The sequence below is a fragment of the Stegodyphus dumicola genome, chromosome 6 (genome assembly GCF_044657685.1).
Source record: "Stegodyphus dumicola isolate Sdum_Otavi_A_Nest chromosome 6, ASM4465768v1".
NCBI lineage: Eukaryota > Metazoa > Arthropoda > Arachnida > Araneae > Eresidae > Stegodyphus > Stegodyphus dumicola.
This window is the reverse complement of record NC_140773.1, coordinates 39526448-39544515: the sequence shown is the minus strand read 5'-3', so window position 1 is coordinate 39544515 and position 18068 is coordinate 39526448. Positions and strand designations below refer to the sequence as shown.

At 32.3% G+C, this 18068-nt stretch overlaps 1 protein-coding gene across 8 annotated transcripts in view; it reads left to right on the top strand.

Annotated features, from left to right (window-relative positions):
* The window catches only part of LOC118205380 (inositol polyphosphate-5-phosphatase A-like), a 117857-nt gene that overhangs the window by 40592 nt on the left and 59197 nt on the right, over positions 1-18068 (top strand). For 7 of the 8 annotated variants that reach the window (XM_085818234.1, XM_085818238.1, XM_085818237.1 and 4 more), the window contains one exon: positions 11591-11640. The exons of the other annotated variant lie outside the window; for it this stretch is intronic. In XM_085818234.1, coding sequence (XP_085674360.1) covers positions 11591-11640 — 50 coding nt within the window. The remainder of the gene's footprint in view (positions 1-11590; positions 11641-18068) is intronic. 8 annotated transcript variants of the gene reach the window in all.

Below are 18068 nucleotides of genomic sequence, written 5' to 3'. Positions count from 1 at the left end.
TATATATTGCTTAGGAATATATGGAATATACTGTTTAGGGGTCTTGAAGATAGGGCACAACCACTGGACGTAAAAAGTCAGAAATGTACCCATCTGCATTGAAATTATCATCCATCCGAACTAGAGATGTGCGTGTCGTGTACCAAATGGCTGCCCAAGCCGTCACACCAGGTGCAGAACCTCTATGTCGATATCAAATGCAAGCAGATGACATGCAGGCTCCTGGGACCCTCCAGACACGTATACGGTCATCAAAATACTGCACATAGAACCGGCACTCATTTGGAAAGGTGACATTGTGCCACTCCTGTAGCCAGCTTTGTCATTTGGTGCACCTGTCGCTGTCTGTCTCTATGCTGCTTTGTCAAAGGAAGCGAAGTAATGGTCACCCTCCTGATAGTCCACGCTGCTGATAACGTCAACGCACCTTATGAGCTGATACTGGGCGTGCTACAAACTTGCCCATTTTCTGACTAATGGTCCGTGATGTGGTCATACAGTTTTGCAGGGCTTACCTCACAATATGTCTGTTCTTTCTGGCATTAGTCATGGGAGGGCATTGAGATCCTGCATGCTGTTCAGTATGATCCTCAGCACTTTATTGATTCCATATTCGCATGACAGTGGTTGGATGTCGACCAGTGCAACCGGTGATATCACAGAACGATAATCTACACTCTTGACAGGCAACGATCCTGCCTCTATCGAATTTCGAAACTTGCAGGTAAGCATTTCCTCTTCTTATCCGAGGATAACATGATATTCTGAGCAAACTCCAACCTTACAAAGCACTTTCCGAATGAGAAATCCACTACATAACTTTTCTTTTATGCTGTGCTTCAGATGTCTTTTCTCCCTCCTGCATCGTCTAAATGTGCTGAAATACTAATGATTTGCACATTCCAACTTCTTCCTTTGACGTTCGTCAGATCATTCCTTCCTCATGTTGCAATTTTAATGGCCAGCAGTGTAGTACCAAAATAATGAGCTTCCAGTCTTTCATATATGACTCAAAACCATAATGGTATTAATATTAAGTGTCTCATCATTCTCACTAGTTATCAAATGAGAGGTGCTATTAATCATCGTTTGATTTTATCCACAGCTGTGGTGACAGGTCATACAGCGCAAAATGTATCTTTGACATGAAAATTTCTTTTATTTATCTCCATAACCATTTTCTGTTTGTTAAATCATCTGCAGCACCAACCCTATACATGATGCAAGGTAACAAGGATCTCTTTTTCATAATAAAGAAAGGATAGTAAGAAAAATGTCTGTTATTTGTATTACTATAGGGCATATTGATCACAATAAAGCAGCTCGGATCTAAGTTTTAAAATGAGGAATTTTATCCGCTTTAATTGTATAATGGTTAAGGGAAGTGGAAAAATGAGATAAATATGTTACTACCCCATTAATTATCCATATACAATGAATGTACTTTGGCATTTGCTTAAAAATTATTTTCATGTTATAGCATTTCAAAATGTATAAAACAATCCTGACCATGCTTTAATGAAAATATATATGTATATGCATTCTTATGTTTATCTCTTGAACAAAACATTAATTAGTTGATGACAATCAGTAAAAATTCAGCTTCAAGAGTAGATATGGCAAAAATCAATATGATTTTTGTTACCTTGCAGGTATTATTTATTTTGAAGACAGTATTAAACTTATTAAATGCTTACTATACCATATAAAGTGAATGTTTTTCTTATTTTAAAAAAACTCATACCTTTTTTTAAAAATTGTTTTTACATATTTGCTGTATCTTTGTAACGAAAAAACATTAGCAATTTGTGCTTTTGTAGAATATATATCAATTAAAACTTGTCAATTTCAAATCAGTAGGAGCCTTTGTGTGTGCTGTAAAAGTGTATCTTTGTAGTAAAAAAAAGTGTTGGCAGTTACGCTTTTACGCTTTTGTAAAATAGTTATCAGTTAAAATTGTCAATTTCATATCGGTAGGAGCCTTCGTATATGCTCTTAAAAGTGTCATTTTAAAATGTGTATTCATGGCAAAAAGTAAAATGAGCTTTATAATCTAATTGTGAGCATTTATCTGATGTATGCTAAGTTTGTCAACATATTGTTGAATACCTTATAGTTAGCAGTTGTGGTCTTTTTAAAAAGGTATGAGTATAATAGATCCATGGCATCATTTAAGTTTTCAAAATTTTTTTAAAATTTGTGCGAAGAGTAGATAAATTTGGGTTTTATTGGAGATGCTTGCTTGCTTTATCAACATTAGCACAGAATCTGTCTTAGGGTAATGGTAATCTCTAAGTAAGAAAGAAACAAATATAATCTTTCATTCTACAAATTCTAAACTATTTTGATTTGATCATCTTTACACAATATGCATATGTGGAGCCTGTTTCTTGGTTTTGAATTAGTGTAGCTTTTAAAAATATTCTCTAGGTAGATTATCATTACTGTTATAAGAGACAGTGAATTTTCTTTACTGATAACTCATAATTCTTTACGATTAATTTATGATTCATGATTTAATTTTTTCTTTAACAATGAATTGAACGTTCAAGCACAAACAATATTGTTTATCAAAATGTTTTTTTGTAACTTTCTGTTACAGTAATTCCTGTAATCCTTCATGCCATCTTATCACTTTTATGATGAAATAATAATTAAGTAAAAAAAGTAATTTGAAAAAGATTGCATGATTTTTTAATCTCCACCCATTGTTAATACAGTGAGTGACAAATAATAAAATTGTCCTTTTCACATTTGACTAATGTCTATGACAAGGTAATTTTTAGTTTAAATGCTGTATAAGTTGACAATTTTAAGGAAAAAAATCAAACTTTGAAGTAGGGGGTCGACTTATACGCAAAACCTTTAAAAAGAAAAAAAAGAAAAGAAAAGAAGATCTGCCGTCACTGATCGATGACACATCAGCAAACTTGATTATTACATATATCGTTAGGCCCACCAGCGGCCGAGCGGTAAAGTCGCTGAACACTGGTAGTTTGGTCCGAGGTTCGAATCCCGTGAATGGGCTGGCTGCATGGGCGTTTTCGTGGTTTTCCCCATGTGTAACGTGTATATGAGCCAGTTCCCCTTAGAAAGGCATCCCTCCCTTTAGGCAGATAGCCCTTGAGGCTTTGCCATAATCACACACACACATACATATATCGTTATCGTTCGTACAGAAAAAAAAAACAAATTATTTATTCTTTCCATTTTATTTATTAGTTTTTTATTAAATTTGTTTGTGCAGCATTTGACAGCATTTCCAGCATGTGTTCATGTTTGCTTCCAGAAAAATGGTTGAATGGACAACACCCTAATGACTGATTGGTTTCAAAATCTATGGTTTTAAAAACCATATGTAATTTTAAGGAAACCTTCCTTTTTGATTTGGGATATGTTTCGACTGCATCGTGCTTATCATGTGCTAAAATGGAAATAAGCAAAAATTTGCTAAAGTGCGAGTGTAATTTTATCAAGTACATTGGCATGCTGTTTATCAGCAGTGGCAAATTTATTTTTCTCAAAAGTCGGGTGGGGGGGGGATCGACTTATGCGCAGGTATATATGGTACCTGTTCTTAATCATAAGTATTAAGCTATTATTGCTAGTACCAAATATTATACAAATAGGCTATCTGATGTGATCTGAAAAGGATCTCTTGTTTTTAGGTATGCTCTGTAGTGTGACTTAAATATCTGTATTATAAATATCCTATGATTTTGTTTTGTTTTTGTTTCCCAGATTAATTTTATGCTATTTGGTCACAGTCAATTTTATACTATCTAAAGTGCGCTATCTGGCCACAAGTATTGGGATATCTACCAGTGGAAAATTTTGGCTGTAATATCAGTGGCATTATCAGGATCAAAGCTAACCATTTTTTCTCCAAGTGCGGTATCTGCGAGTCTTTAAATTCTGCTGTCCAGCACTTCTCTAAATTCTATAAATTTTACTATGCATGAATTCTGGCAGTGTTTCTTCTAAATTCTAAAAAAATTTTCCATTTGTAGATTTGCTACAAGTTGCTTTTCTAAATTAAAAAAAAAAAAAAAAAATCTGCTTATGGTGTGACTGCACTGGTTGCATTGCCCATGGAAGCATGACTTTTAATGTAACAGCGGTTGAATTTAGTAACATAAATCAAAATCATGTACTATAAAAGTAGTATGCATGAAAAATCTGTACATCACATTATCAATAAATTTCCAATCATCAGTCAGTTCAGAATTTTCTTCGGTTGTTAACCATACCAATGTTGGTAAAGTAAAGAGGAAGTTGGGTTTGGTAATGTGAGTCACATATAAGTATTGAAAATGCTGCACCTTCCTGTAACAGTATGCAAAATTTCATTATGTTGCAGTCCTCTTACGCCAAGAATGAGCTGGTTTTTGGTGTCTGTGAGGCAGATTATGAATATTCAGGTTTATCCAGACATTTTCAATTAACCTGTGCTGTTTGTGCTCTGGAAACTGTCTGAAATAGTTCTGTACTTTATCAACGTGAGAGTGTTATTCAAAAATAATGATCTGTTACTGCATATTTCTGGGAGATATCTATGGAGGAGCCTATCTTAACTTCAGCCAAATTAAATATTTGTGTAATAAGTTAGAACCAGAGCCGCCACCAGAGTAGGTGCAACCTGTGTGGTTGCACTGGGGGAGAGCAACATTTTTAGAATTCTGAGAAGCATCGAGTAGCAAAATTTTTAGAATTTAGGGGAGGCAATGGGAAGCAGAGTGGCAAAATTTATAGAATTTATGGAGGCATTGAGTTACAGAATTTTGGAACCATAGAGACTACACTTGGGTAGGAAACTGCCTAGCACAAACTGTGGTTAGAACAGCTATTATAAATGTGTTTCATTCACACAAAATTAGTGCCTAAGTTATCAGCTAATGTGAAATTTTAAGTTGTAACCTTCTAGAAATTTATTCTTTTTCATTACACAGAGGCTGTGACTGTAAAATATAGACTGACGGTTTATTAAATGGATAAAATTTTTCATTAAATGCTTGCCATATTAAGTATCTCAGTAATTTTTCCAAGATGGTTTGCATGAAATCTCTGAAAATCTTTCTTATGAGTAAGCATTACAATATGTAGGTTGCTAGATTGTGCTTTGACTTAGAATTAAACTTATGCCTTCTTAAATTTGAGATTAGAAGTATGAACATCATGAACTTGCAGTAGTTGATCATTCTTTAATTAGATTCTTTGTTTTTTTTTTAGCCCAGAGGGTTGCCATTTTGCATTGGTTCACTCTAAACGGCATTTCACTTTTCAAATTGTTGCCAGCAAATATTAGAGCTCTGCATTATAAGGAAATTAAATAATAAAGAATCTGCATGAATGCATGTATGTTTCTCGCACTGAAAAAACAATGGTACCTAGAGGCATCAAATTTTAAATAATTTAGTCCTCCACTCGAATATGGGCATCTGGAAGCCCGAATTTGGAATTAGTATTAGTATGCATTTCCTATTTTGTAAAACTTAAATGAATTTCTGATTAACAAAATCAATGATTTCAAAGCAAGCAATGGCAACACTGTACGGGGAGGGGAAAAAAAGTTTTTATCTTCAGCGCGCGACACTGTGCATCGGAAACTCTGATTTTCGATATCCTCTTTTTTAATTTTTTTGTAATATTGCTGTTGAATATAATTTTACAGGTTAAGGGTGAAGAAAATGATATTTAATAAAGGTAACTTACAAAACATAAAAAAAGTGTCCCTTTGGGCATAATATAAAATGATTATTTCATATTAATGCTTTCAGATTTTACACATATGTAAATACATATCTATATTTTTTAAATAGGTGGCTTTGCAATCCCTTTCTAATATTGTGTTGGATATATTTCCATCTGTATGCAGTACTGATGGAGGCCAGCTCTTCAAGTATTTTATTTCACCTGAGCACTTTGACAAAAATTTGCTGTAACTAGGGATATACTCTTAAGTCTGTAAATGTATAGGGAAATAATATGATTGTAAAGCTATGGAATTAATGGCCAGATTCCTTTTTTGATAATGGATTGTACTTTGGAGTTATATCCCATTGTAAGACAGAGATGCTTCAAATTATAAAGAAAAATAATGAAGATTTATATTTTATCTATATTTTTGCCATTTAATACACATATGCATATAATGGGGGGGGGAAGTAGTAATTCAAAAATTCAGCTTTTATTTATACCTGTAAAGGCAGAATTTTTACTTACATGCTTCAGTGCTGCAATCTCATTGCTTGTTTGCTTTAAATACTGATGTTTAACTAATTAGTGTTTGTTAAAAAATAAAGAACAGCTTTAGACATTTCAGATGCATCTGTACATAAATTGATCATCTTGATTTCTGAATACATATTACATGTGGCAAATTCTTAGCAAATATATACTGTGTTGTTTGATACTTATATCTCCCACGGAGTGACTACCCAATGGCTGAAAGATTAAGGCTACTAAAATATCCTCACTTGGCCCAGGTCTGATTTTTAATTAGGGCTCACTGAACAAGTTTTTCATGGTTTTCTTTATGAGGGTAACTGAAATACAGTATAAAGTCCATTATCCGGAATGATCTATAATCCATACCTCAAAGCCACAAACTTTTTTTTTTGTATGCTTTACGCATGTGCGTTTAGCACAAAAAATGAAGCAACTTAAACAACTTACATTGAAAGAAATGTATAACAAAGTAAGCAAGTAAATATTAAGCTCTCTCTCTTTTTTTTTTTTTTTTGTGTGTGTGTATGTGTGAATTTAGATAACCTTTAGATCATAATTTCTCTTTATGCCTGTAATGCGTTTACGTATGCGCATCTAGCACAAAAAACAAAGCAAACAACTTACATTGAAAGAAATGTTTAATAAAGTAAACAAATAAATATTAAGCTATTTTGTAAATTTTGATACCCTTTAGATCATAATTGCTCTTTATTTCATAAATTACGGTTTAATATTTTTAATTGTATAATTTCTGCTTGCCATCTTACCAGATTTAAATTGATGATCTATAATCCGGAAAAACCCCTAATCCAGAATCGCCGAAGTTGCGACGAGTCTGGATTACGGACTTTGTACTGTATAAGGCAGTGATTTCAGAATGTCCTTTACAAAGGAATGCCTCTTTTAGGCATATAGCAGTCATACGTTTCTCACAGCTGAGTAAACATTTACAAACCACTGCAGTATTTTAAACTTTTTTGTCAGTCTGACTGTGTTTTAATGTTTATGTGAATGACACCCTGAAAATTGAAATAATCATCAGTTAATGTGACTAGATGAGACAACTGTAAGACTCATAAGCTGGATACTGTAAGTACGTCAAAGGAGTCTTCAATCTAAATCTGGGAAAGACCCAGTACTTCTATAGTTACTGTTCAGAAGGTTTGTTGTTTAAAAGATAAACCTTTTTCTTGCAGTCACTTGAAAATAATTTTATCGAGTAGTAACAAGTTCTTTGCGTCTAGAAGGTCATGTTTCTTCTCATATTCATTTATGTCTGTTTTGTGTGGACTTATGTCTTTGAAACCAAATATTAAAAATGTGGCCAATTCTACTCCTGTTATTAACAAACGGGCCTTTTCGTTTTTCATTGAGGCCTTGATCGCTCTCTACCTTGAAGAATTATGACTTTTATTAACTAATGACTGTTTTTTCCATTTTACTCTTACTTTTGTGGCCATGTTAAGTAATTTTAGCTGAATTAGCCATTTTCACTTTTTGAGGCAGTTCTTATTTTTAAAACAACTTGACTGACGCCATTTTGAACTTTTTCCAAGTCTTTCGACCCCCCCCTTTAGTTTGTTGGGGCGAGTTCCCACCAACGGACGGTCTTATCACATAGGCTGTTGCCCAGTGACTTTGTTTACCCCTTCTTACGTCACACGACAAGTAGGAGAGCGTTGAAAGACACAGAGGGGAGTTACAACCTCTTTCAGTTTATGCTTCACGATAGAAAAGACTGCATAGCCACAGGTCTGTTTTTTATGTTTCTTTTTCAAAAAAATTTTTTCTTGGTCTTAGCAAGACCCACACTGTTAGATTTCATTTAAATTTAATTTCTGATTTCTAAATTTATAAAGGTTTAATTCTTTAAGATGGCAGGTCTAGCCCATACGTTATTGTATATTTTGACTAATAGCAGAGACCGCTATTTATTATTATTTTTATTATTGTTGTACATCGGAGTTGCATTTTCATTTTTTTACACCTTAATGTGTCATTTTGAGCAGACGCGTTGGGAAATTGGAACAGAGAATTGAGACTAAAAAAAATTTTTAGGGCAATTTATCTAATTAATTAAAAATTTCGTAACGCTAAAGTTTCAATTGTCTGTTTCGGCGAAACGCGTAATGGAGTTAGCTTGGTTCGACGTTTAACCAGAAATTTCCCTTGAAAAGCCAGGTTAGACCTCGAATTGAGCTAATTTACCATTTTCCACTTTATAATTTTTATATGTTTTTATTTGTTTTTACTTGTTGCATCGATTGGTTTTTTATATGTTTTAACTTGTCACATCGATAGGTATTTAATGTATTTTTTGACTTTAACTTGTATCCAACGATTGTATTTTATAATTTACATTTTATTTCGCTTGTAGCCTAATTTTTCACCCCTCAATGTAATTGTTTTTTTTTTTAAAACTGTGTTGAACTTTTTCTTGGAGCCACAGCTCCTGATAACTTTTTGGCGAGCTAACTACAATTTCTCTTCTCATTTCCTTAAGTATATATATATATATATATATATATATATATATATAATAACAAAAAAATTATTTTAAATATATATAAAATAGCAAATAATTAAAAGCCTTTACTTCATTCAAGTATATGAGACTAGGACCTGACAAACGGCTTACTTTTAAACAGGAGTGTTTTTCTACTATTAGCTAAACAGTATCTCATCAGTATTAATTCTTCCAATTCCTTTTGGTCATATGCTCATATTTATTTTATATAAGGGAAAAAAGTGCTGGTCAGATAGCTCATAAAAATTATGCAGTACATTGTAAAATTTGTAGAAGAAGCTACTGTAATATATTGGTATTACATATTGTATCATCTGGAAAATTCAGCAGTTTTTTAAATCAAGTGCATTTTCTTTTAATTATTTTATTACTGCTGATAAAGAATGAACTTTATCAAAGGAGATGTTTAAATATGGTCTTTTCTGCTCACTTTCTGTAATTCTAGTATCTTGCTATGGCATAGGTTTCGTTCAAATGGCTGTTTCTGATTACACAGTTTGAAAATGGTTTGAGAAGTTTAAATACAGAAATTTTGCCCATGCAAGTAATGCTCTATACACTAATGTTACATGATAGTAACATCAAGAAGGAGGTTGCATCCTAGAAAAGGAATGCTTTGTGTGTGGGGGGGGGGAACTTCGGAGAATTGTATACCATTTTTTGTAGATATCCTACTCTGCGAAACCTCATAGCATTTAAAAGAGCCAAAGCAAATGTATGAAAAGCAAGAAGGCAGAGCCAAAGGAATTCTTGGATTTCATATGTGTCATCAATAACATCCTCTATGCCTAGTAAGCGGGTTTGGGAAAAAGTTCAAAAACCATGCAGAATATGTTAAGACCGCTCACTTTCCTTTTTGGGAAAAGATGGCTGAGTGATTAGCTACATAGAAGAAATTGCGAATACTATTGGTGAGACATTTGCTGCCATTTCTTCCAAGAGAAACTATTCACCTGCATTTCTTTCTATCCAGCGCTCAGAAAGAAATTCCATCGCATTCAACTCTTTCAAATCTGAGTCTTATAAAAGAGACTTTACTTTGCTTGAATTAAGGAGAGCTTTGTTGCAGACACATAGGTCTTCTCCGGGTCTTGATGGCGTGAATTATGAAATGCTAAAGCATCTGTGCTATAACTCACTGATTGCCCTTCTCATTCTTTACAATAAAGTGTGGAAGGAGCATAATTTTCCCAGTGCATGGAGGAGAGCTGTTGTAATTCCTATTGCTAAGCCAGGGAAAGATCCAAGAAATCCCTCCAGCTATCGGCCAATTAACCCTTACGAGTTGCATATGTAAGCTGTTTGAAAACATGGTAAACAGCCGCCTAGTCTACTTCTTGGAAAAGAATAATATTATATCGCCTTATCAAAGCGGTTTCCGAAAGAGGAGAACAGCCGTAGATAACATGCTTCTCTTCAAGACAAGCTTTTGTAAGAAATGCGGTTTGCAAAACCGCATTTGCGGTTTTGCAGCTGAGGATGGTGGTTCGGTAAAACCATCGAAACTAGTCCTGTGGAAATTTTGTAAATATAACGCTGATTTTTGTTGTTTGTCTTCTGAATTTGTGTTTAATCTCTGTTTAAGGGGAAAACAGATCACTGTGTACATGAGGAGAGCATTCTTCTGTGGGAAAAAAAGAATGTAAAATAATAAGCAAACTGGACATCATTGGAATAAATGTTAAAATGCACAAATACTTCTGCTGTAAGTGGGCATTGAATTCACAAATGCTCTTCAAAGTCTATAGCAAATTTGCGATTTCATTATGGGTGTATATTATCATAAAGTATCTTTTCATATAATGCAGCAAGACTGTATTAATTGTAATGGAAACCACCTTTGTATTGTAATTTTTAAGAGATGGATATATTTGAATAAATTGTAGCAAACTGTCTCTGTGTCTAACAATACTTGTGTTTCTGCTTCACTTGTTAGGAAAACTGTTTAAAATGCTTGGTATCTTGCAGGAAATAATTTTTTTTTTCCAAGTATGTTAAATAATAATTTTTTTCAATAATTTCATTCAAAGATGATTTATAAGTTCTTAATAATATGTATATTTGAAGGGTTTTTTTTTTTTTTTTTTTTTTTTTTTTAAGAGGTTGAGGTTTTGGTTGATCTTAATATAACTATCAAATCAAAAATAAAAGGGAGGAGGATTATATTGTTCTTAAATACTGAGAATCTGTTTTGGTGTTGTGTTCTTGGTAGATGCAGCTAAATCCTTACTTACAGTTATAAATTTTTTTCACTTTAAATGTGAATATAATAAAAGTGCAAGCTGAAAATTTTGTGGGAAACATGGTTTTGCTCTAGAATAGGGACTCCCCCCCCCCGTGTCAGTCTGTAACAAGCAATATCTGCCATGTGAATTCTGACAGCCCAATAAAATTTAGTCTTGGTAAAGTTGTCAGAATTAAAAGTCATAAAACTGCCTGGGTGAAATGCTTGGGTCTTGTGATAATGAAATTCCAGAAGATGTAAAGGTAATTCAAAACGGTCGTCAAGTAGTGCCTGGTGAACGGATGGACTTAATGAACTGCTATTGACTTTTTCTTAGACATTGATAATTATAATGTTATTTGTGTGTTTATTGTTCTGTATTGTTATATTTATATTCACACATTTATAGTTCTTAGTTCAATTTCATGTCATTCGTTAAAGTTTATGTGTATTATATATGTATACATTTTCACTGCTTCAATTTGCATTGCTTTTAAGGCTCGTTTTTAAGGAGGACGTTGTGACTCCTGTTAAGTTTAGCATTTCCATTTTATTATTATTTAATAGTTTGTTTTGTAATTTTTTTTTTTATGTTTGAACCTGGCAACCAGTTTTGTTTTTGAATTTGAATATTGTGATCGGAAAATTCCTGTTCTAAGCAGTTAAGTAAGCAGCAGTTAAGTTACGTTACTGAGATACTGAATGCTTTTTATCATTAAAATGTATGGATCATTTGATCATTATACTATACATGTAAATAGTCGCATTAATATGTATGTGTTTATAAAGTGAAATAAATTTGATATTAAACAAAGTTGTTGGATCTTGAGTCAAAATACATACCGATGGCAAGATTATAAGTAGGAGCTCTAATAGTAGGAAGAGAGAGGCCAAACTGGAAAGGGTGGAGTAAAGTAGGCATGATGTTATATAGGGTACAGAGTTCCTCAACACAAGTGATAAATGATTTGTATGTTTTCAGTTGGGGGGCGGGGGAATACTTATTCCAATGTTTCAAATTCGATCTTTCATACTTATCACAGAGTTTTAAAACCTGCTTTTCTCTTCTAAATTTTAAAGACTCAGTGTCAGTCTGAATCTCTATGGCAGCAATTGGAATGGAACCAGCTGCACCAGTAATAATCCTGAGTGCCTTATTTTGCATCAAGTTAATATCTTCTTGACAGGTTCTGGAGGCAGTGGCTTGCAAGTTCACTCCCCGTACTCCAAAGCAGGCCTGACATAAGTTTTATATGAGGTCAAAAGAGTATCAGTCAAGGAACCCCAAGTGATGCCAGGCAATCTTTTTAAAAGTTTGAGTCTGTTATTTCCCCTGTTAATCATATGGACATGGAAATGACATATACTACATGGATGATACTTCATCATGGCATATAAAAAAAGTGATGTATTATCCAATTCATTAAAAAGTTTGAATTGTAGTAGTATTATTTTATGGTTGGCAAATTCTGGACATTGCCAAAAGTTCTTGAGGATATATGAAATATTATCTAGAATATTAAATCTGTCCTTGCAATCTGTCAAATTTTGCTGCATCTCCTTTTCCCTTTCGTGGTAATGAGTTTTAAGTACAGAAAACTTTTAAAAATTGGTTGAAAGCACATATAAAAACAATTTTGTTTTGCGTTCTTAATTTTATATTGTGTCTAGAAATGATGGAATGATATTTTTAATAAAATTAATTCAAGCATTTATAAATTAGATGTGTAAAAATGAGTGAACTGCTTTAAGGCTGAATATTAAGTGCCTGATGTAGAAATGAGTAATTTGGAATAAGAAAAGTAATGAAAATATTTATGTTTACCCAGCTAAGGATTTAATTTTATATGTCAAATGCATAATGCCTCAAATAATAGCTTATATTTTAGAAGACAAAAAATTGCGCTTTTAAATCGAATAACAATTATAAAAAAAAAAAATCCACTAGAGAAACGAGAAACATTAGGAGTAAGATGTATTAAATATTTATATTCTGTCTGTGAATGAAATTATTATATTATTGATGTAATGCACACAGAATTATGATACATTTGAGATTATACATGTTTGAGTGAGGTTAAAATAGCTCTAACCAAAATGAAATCATCAGCTGTTTTAAAACAAAGGAGGGGGGAATATAATACCAAAAAAGTACTTCATTTGTAAGATTAAATTTTGAATTCTATGAGAAAATTTTGAAGGTGAATTAAAATATTTCTGTAGCATTCAACTTTCAAAGTCATCTTTCATTTAATTGTATATGAGACTTAGTTGATCCCAGGGGCAAATTTAGTAGTATTTATTAATATTTATTAATTTTTTGTTCAGACAGTGTTATATTTTCCCCTTTTGAATAAAAAAGGATTCGAGGCTAATACTATTTCCTTCTGTTGCATGCATAGAAAGTTAATGTTATACGTGCTCATTCAAAGTGAAATTTTTCAAGTGGTTAAGTGTTATCAACCAAAATTTATAACCTTGCATTGCCAAGAAGTTGGAGGTAAAAACACTAAAGAATCTATGGGGCATGTTGAAGAATTCTTAAGGTAAATGTGTTCTTAATTTATTGTATATATTTAATTTTGCAGTTATAGAATTAGATTGTTTCATTACTAATATAATAGGTTTTTAAAATTAAAAAATTGACAAATTATTCTTGATAAATGAACATTTAATACTCACATGTACACAAACACATACGCACGTATAAACCATGTCCAGAAAAGTGATTACACAGCCTTTATTTTCACAACTGTTAATCAAGGATATCTACTTCCAGTTACAAAAAAAGTTTTAAATAACATGAATATTCATGCTTTAGCCCACCCTTTTTTTTTCTTTTTTGTTCAAAAAATTGAATTTTGCAAATGATACAAAATGTATTTTTTATGCAGTTCCCTGGGGCCTGTAATTCTTACATTCAGGAAATTTATATCCCTGTTATGAAAAATAAAACACAAGCTTAACTTCCAATATGACAAAAATTGTCTAAGATATTTAATTTCAAAATTTGGGATTTTTGGCATCATTGTCAATTTGCCTTGAGATGCCTTATTAATAAATATATTAGAATAATTTGAGGTGATTTTTTTCCTTCGGAAATGTCATTCAGTGGTATTCTTTTGTGGTTTACTAGAGGGTAACCTACTTTAATTTTCAATTATGATCCATATTGTATGCTGAATGAATTATCTAATTAATTGATAAGCTTTCAAATGCTGAGAGGATCTCATTAATTATAAAGTTTTATTATTTTAGAATCATGATATAATATTCATACAATGAAAGTCAAACTAGAAATATTTTTCATTTTAAAATTATTCAAACAGTGCTACGAGTTGGCTGTTTGTCAATACTAAAGTCTTCCAGTGTTTTCTAGTACAGGGGTTCTCTAAGATTTTGTAAATAAAATTTCATTTTTGAAAAGCATTATGTTGAATAATACTTATAACAATTTGCATAGAATGCTTATCAGTTAATCTGTTGGGTCATCTAAAATTTTCTGATGATAAATACAAATGAAACTGAGCAGAAACATAGGAAACCTACATTGAACTTTTTAGCATCATTTTATTCTGAGTTTTTGCCCCTATAATTTTTGTTTTGGTTCTGTGACATCTCTCAAGCACCTGAAAAATTTACATTTTAAAAAATCATTAGGATCATTCTTAAAAGAAGTTATTGACATGTTGTTAAATAATGTAAAAAAAAAAAAAATGAACTACAGGCTATTCAGAGATTCTTTAAGTAACCTGAAGTGATGCAAATCCAAGAGGACAAGGTCTTGAATATGGGGGTGGGTGACACAAAACATCTCATCCATGCTCAGTATGTTTTCGTCTGACATTCATCGAAATGTTGGGCCAATCGTAGTTGTGATAGAAAGGTTGGTCACTTTTAGGCTCTTTGCATTGATTTTTTTTTTAATATTAAAACTGCCATTTGGAAACAGTATTTTTCTGAATTCGTCTGATTTGGTGGCAGCAATTTGTAGTATATAATTTCTTTGTAGTCTTTCCATGCACAAAGCATTAATTTTTTTTGGATGCAGTCCCCTTTTGGTATTACTAACCAAAAGAGTTATTTTGGCTAACCTTATGATCTTTCTCATGTAATGTTGCATAGTTCAGAGCTGAAATTTACAGGCTTGTAGTTCTCAAACTACCTTGGAACTGTGTCATAAGAAACAGCACACATTTTGCTGGCAATCTAATTAGCATTTTTTTTTCCATTTTAAAATAAATGAGCATAATATGACAAAAATAACTTATAGGTTCTCTGTTCTTAGCACTGTTCTGAAAAAAAAAAAAAAAAAAAAAAATTGTGCCCAGCACATTCTAGGTTAGGTTATTTAATTATGGCAAAGCCTCGAGGGCTATCTGCCTAAGAGGAGGGATGCCTTCGTGCAGGACTTTCTAAGGGAAACTGGCTCGTATACACGTTGCACATGGGGAAAACCACGAAAACACCCATGCAACCAGCCCGTTCGCAGGATTCGAACTTCGGATCGAAGTACCAGTGTTCAGCGACTTTACCGCTCGGCCGCTGGTGGGCCTCCAGCACATTCTAGAATTATGCAGTGCGAGTAGAAAAGATTGTATTTGAACATGTCCACTTTGATCAAGGTTACTCAGTATCAGAAGTAATAAAATAATAAGAAAACATACTTCAATTTGAACAATGCAGAATTTTTCAGATGATGCAATATTAACATCAGAAACCTTTTTATAAACTTATATATTATCTTCGTCATGTATAAATGTAAACATTGTGTTCAGTTTGTGTATGGTCTCTGAATATGATTTCAAACATGGAAATTAAATAATCTGGTTCAATTTTTTGTATCTGAATTTAAAATTTTATTTTTTATAATTATGAAAAGTGTGAAATATTCTTAAATATAACTGTAGCGATCCAGGATTTGAATAAAAAATTACATTATATAGGTTTTTACATAATTATTTTTCCTTAAATTTAAAAGAGTTTTATGTAATAATATGGTTGCAGTAGCACAGGAAAGTTATTTGCTACCAAAATTTTAAAGTGTTTATGTGTCAAATGTCATATTTTTACCTTTATTGGCAAAAGCAATTTGATGGACAAATATTGGGTATATTCTGCTGTAACTTTGATTTTCAAAAACTCAGCAAATTTTGCACATTGTTGATGGCAGTGTTCTAAGCATGGCCAATAACATATTATAAATACGACAGTAATATATCTGAATTTCATGTATGGGAATCTCAAATTTTATGAAAATTCTAATTCAGAGTTAAATAATAATTAAAAAGTAAATAGTTTACTATCGGCAAGATTGCATTTTAACTAAAAATAAAAAAAAAATTTTAACTAAAAAAAATTAAGAATTAAACAATATTATTTTAAAAAGAATTTTTTAAAAATAATATTGTTTAATGCTTCTATGCACTTAACCAGTAAAATCCGAAGATAGTAAAATATATAACAAAAATCAGAAGTTCAAGGAAGGGATATATGTAATAAGCAACACTATAGAAATAAATTTTAATCTAGATTAAAAGTTGTGTAAAGAATGCAGATAAAGTAATTTGAACTCTGAGAACTCTGAGACAAAGTAAGAGAACTCTGAGAGGGTTTGGGTATGATTTTGACCTTGTCGCATTTAATTGTTGAATATGGATGCTTGGTGAAGAATTTAACCAAAAATTTGCTATTTTCTTTAATGAAGTGGCTGGCAGAGGACCCGGAGATACCTTTTTTATGTTGAGTAATCATTGTTGATAATTTTCTGGATGTTGAGTCATATATTGAGTTTCTGTGCTAGTATCTTTGCTACAATTTGGTATAATATATATATGCCTGAAGTATCTACTATGGCAATGTCTGATTTATATGATTATAACGATTTTCAGACTGATGGGACTGGGGTAATGGAAAGTTTATAATCAAATCTTCTAAAGATGGAGTACATATGTGGAGTGATTTGGTACTAGGGAGAAATTCCAATAAATTTGCTATTATTTGATCAGTAATGACTTTATTTTTGTAGAAGTGATTGTAGAAGCTATTTCCCCCCCCCATTTTTATGGTTGAGTTTTTCCTTATAATCAAGAATATATCTGTTGTTTTTAAACACTTTTAGTTGTAATTATATTCAGTTTCATAAAACTGGTGTGCAACAAAAATTTTTGGCTTATTTTAAGTAAAAGGTTATTTTAAGTAAAAGTTTTAAGCTTTTATTTTTTACTTAAAATGTAACTCTGAAACAAATTTTATAAAAATTGTGAAATATAAGTCTTTACATGCCCCTGTTCCCTATGATTATGTTAGTAAAGATTTACGCTCATTATAAAGAATATGGCATTAATAGTGTGACTCAGGTAGGAAAAGAAATTTACTGAGATGATTATGACATACCATGTCAGCGCAGTTTTGGAAGTTCGGCTAATTTGAAAATTTTAGTAATTTTCTGTAATGAAAATGTCTGTCTGTAAAGTGATTACAGGTTCCTTGAGCAGATGCTGACAAAGTATATATATTCTAAGCCTTGTATGATATGTGTTTTATGTTGCAGTAGTAAGCTGCCCCTGATTTGCAATGTTCATCCTGTAGTTTGATTTCTATGATGAATGAAACAAAGTTCTGCTCAGATTTTTAAACTGTTAAATATAAAAGTCATCAGTGTCACATCATGATATGGTTTATGCTGCCCTGATCGGTATAATATTTAGTAGTCCTGGCTTCTGTATATTTCATTGGGTTTGGGTTTGAATCCTCTGGGAGGCATGATGTTTGTGTGGCTTAATGACATTATAAATATATGGTGAGCTGAAGTCCTGTTGAGTGGCTTAGCGATAGCGATTGGGAAAGAGGGGTATCTTTAGGCCTTACCCTTGGGGGTTGATCTCCATGAAAATCGGGACAGAACTGAGCAAAGTGATCCTGTGGCCTATTATGCTGGTAAAGGCCCATGCAATTTAAAAAGATTCGAAGACAACCATTGATTTAATATGAAAAAACATCTTAATTGCAGATATTTACAAAATTTAGAAGCAGTAGATATGCAAAAATGATAAAGCTTATTTTCAAAACATAAAATTTTACATCAAA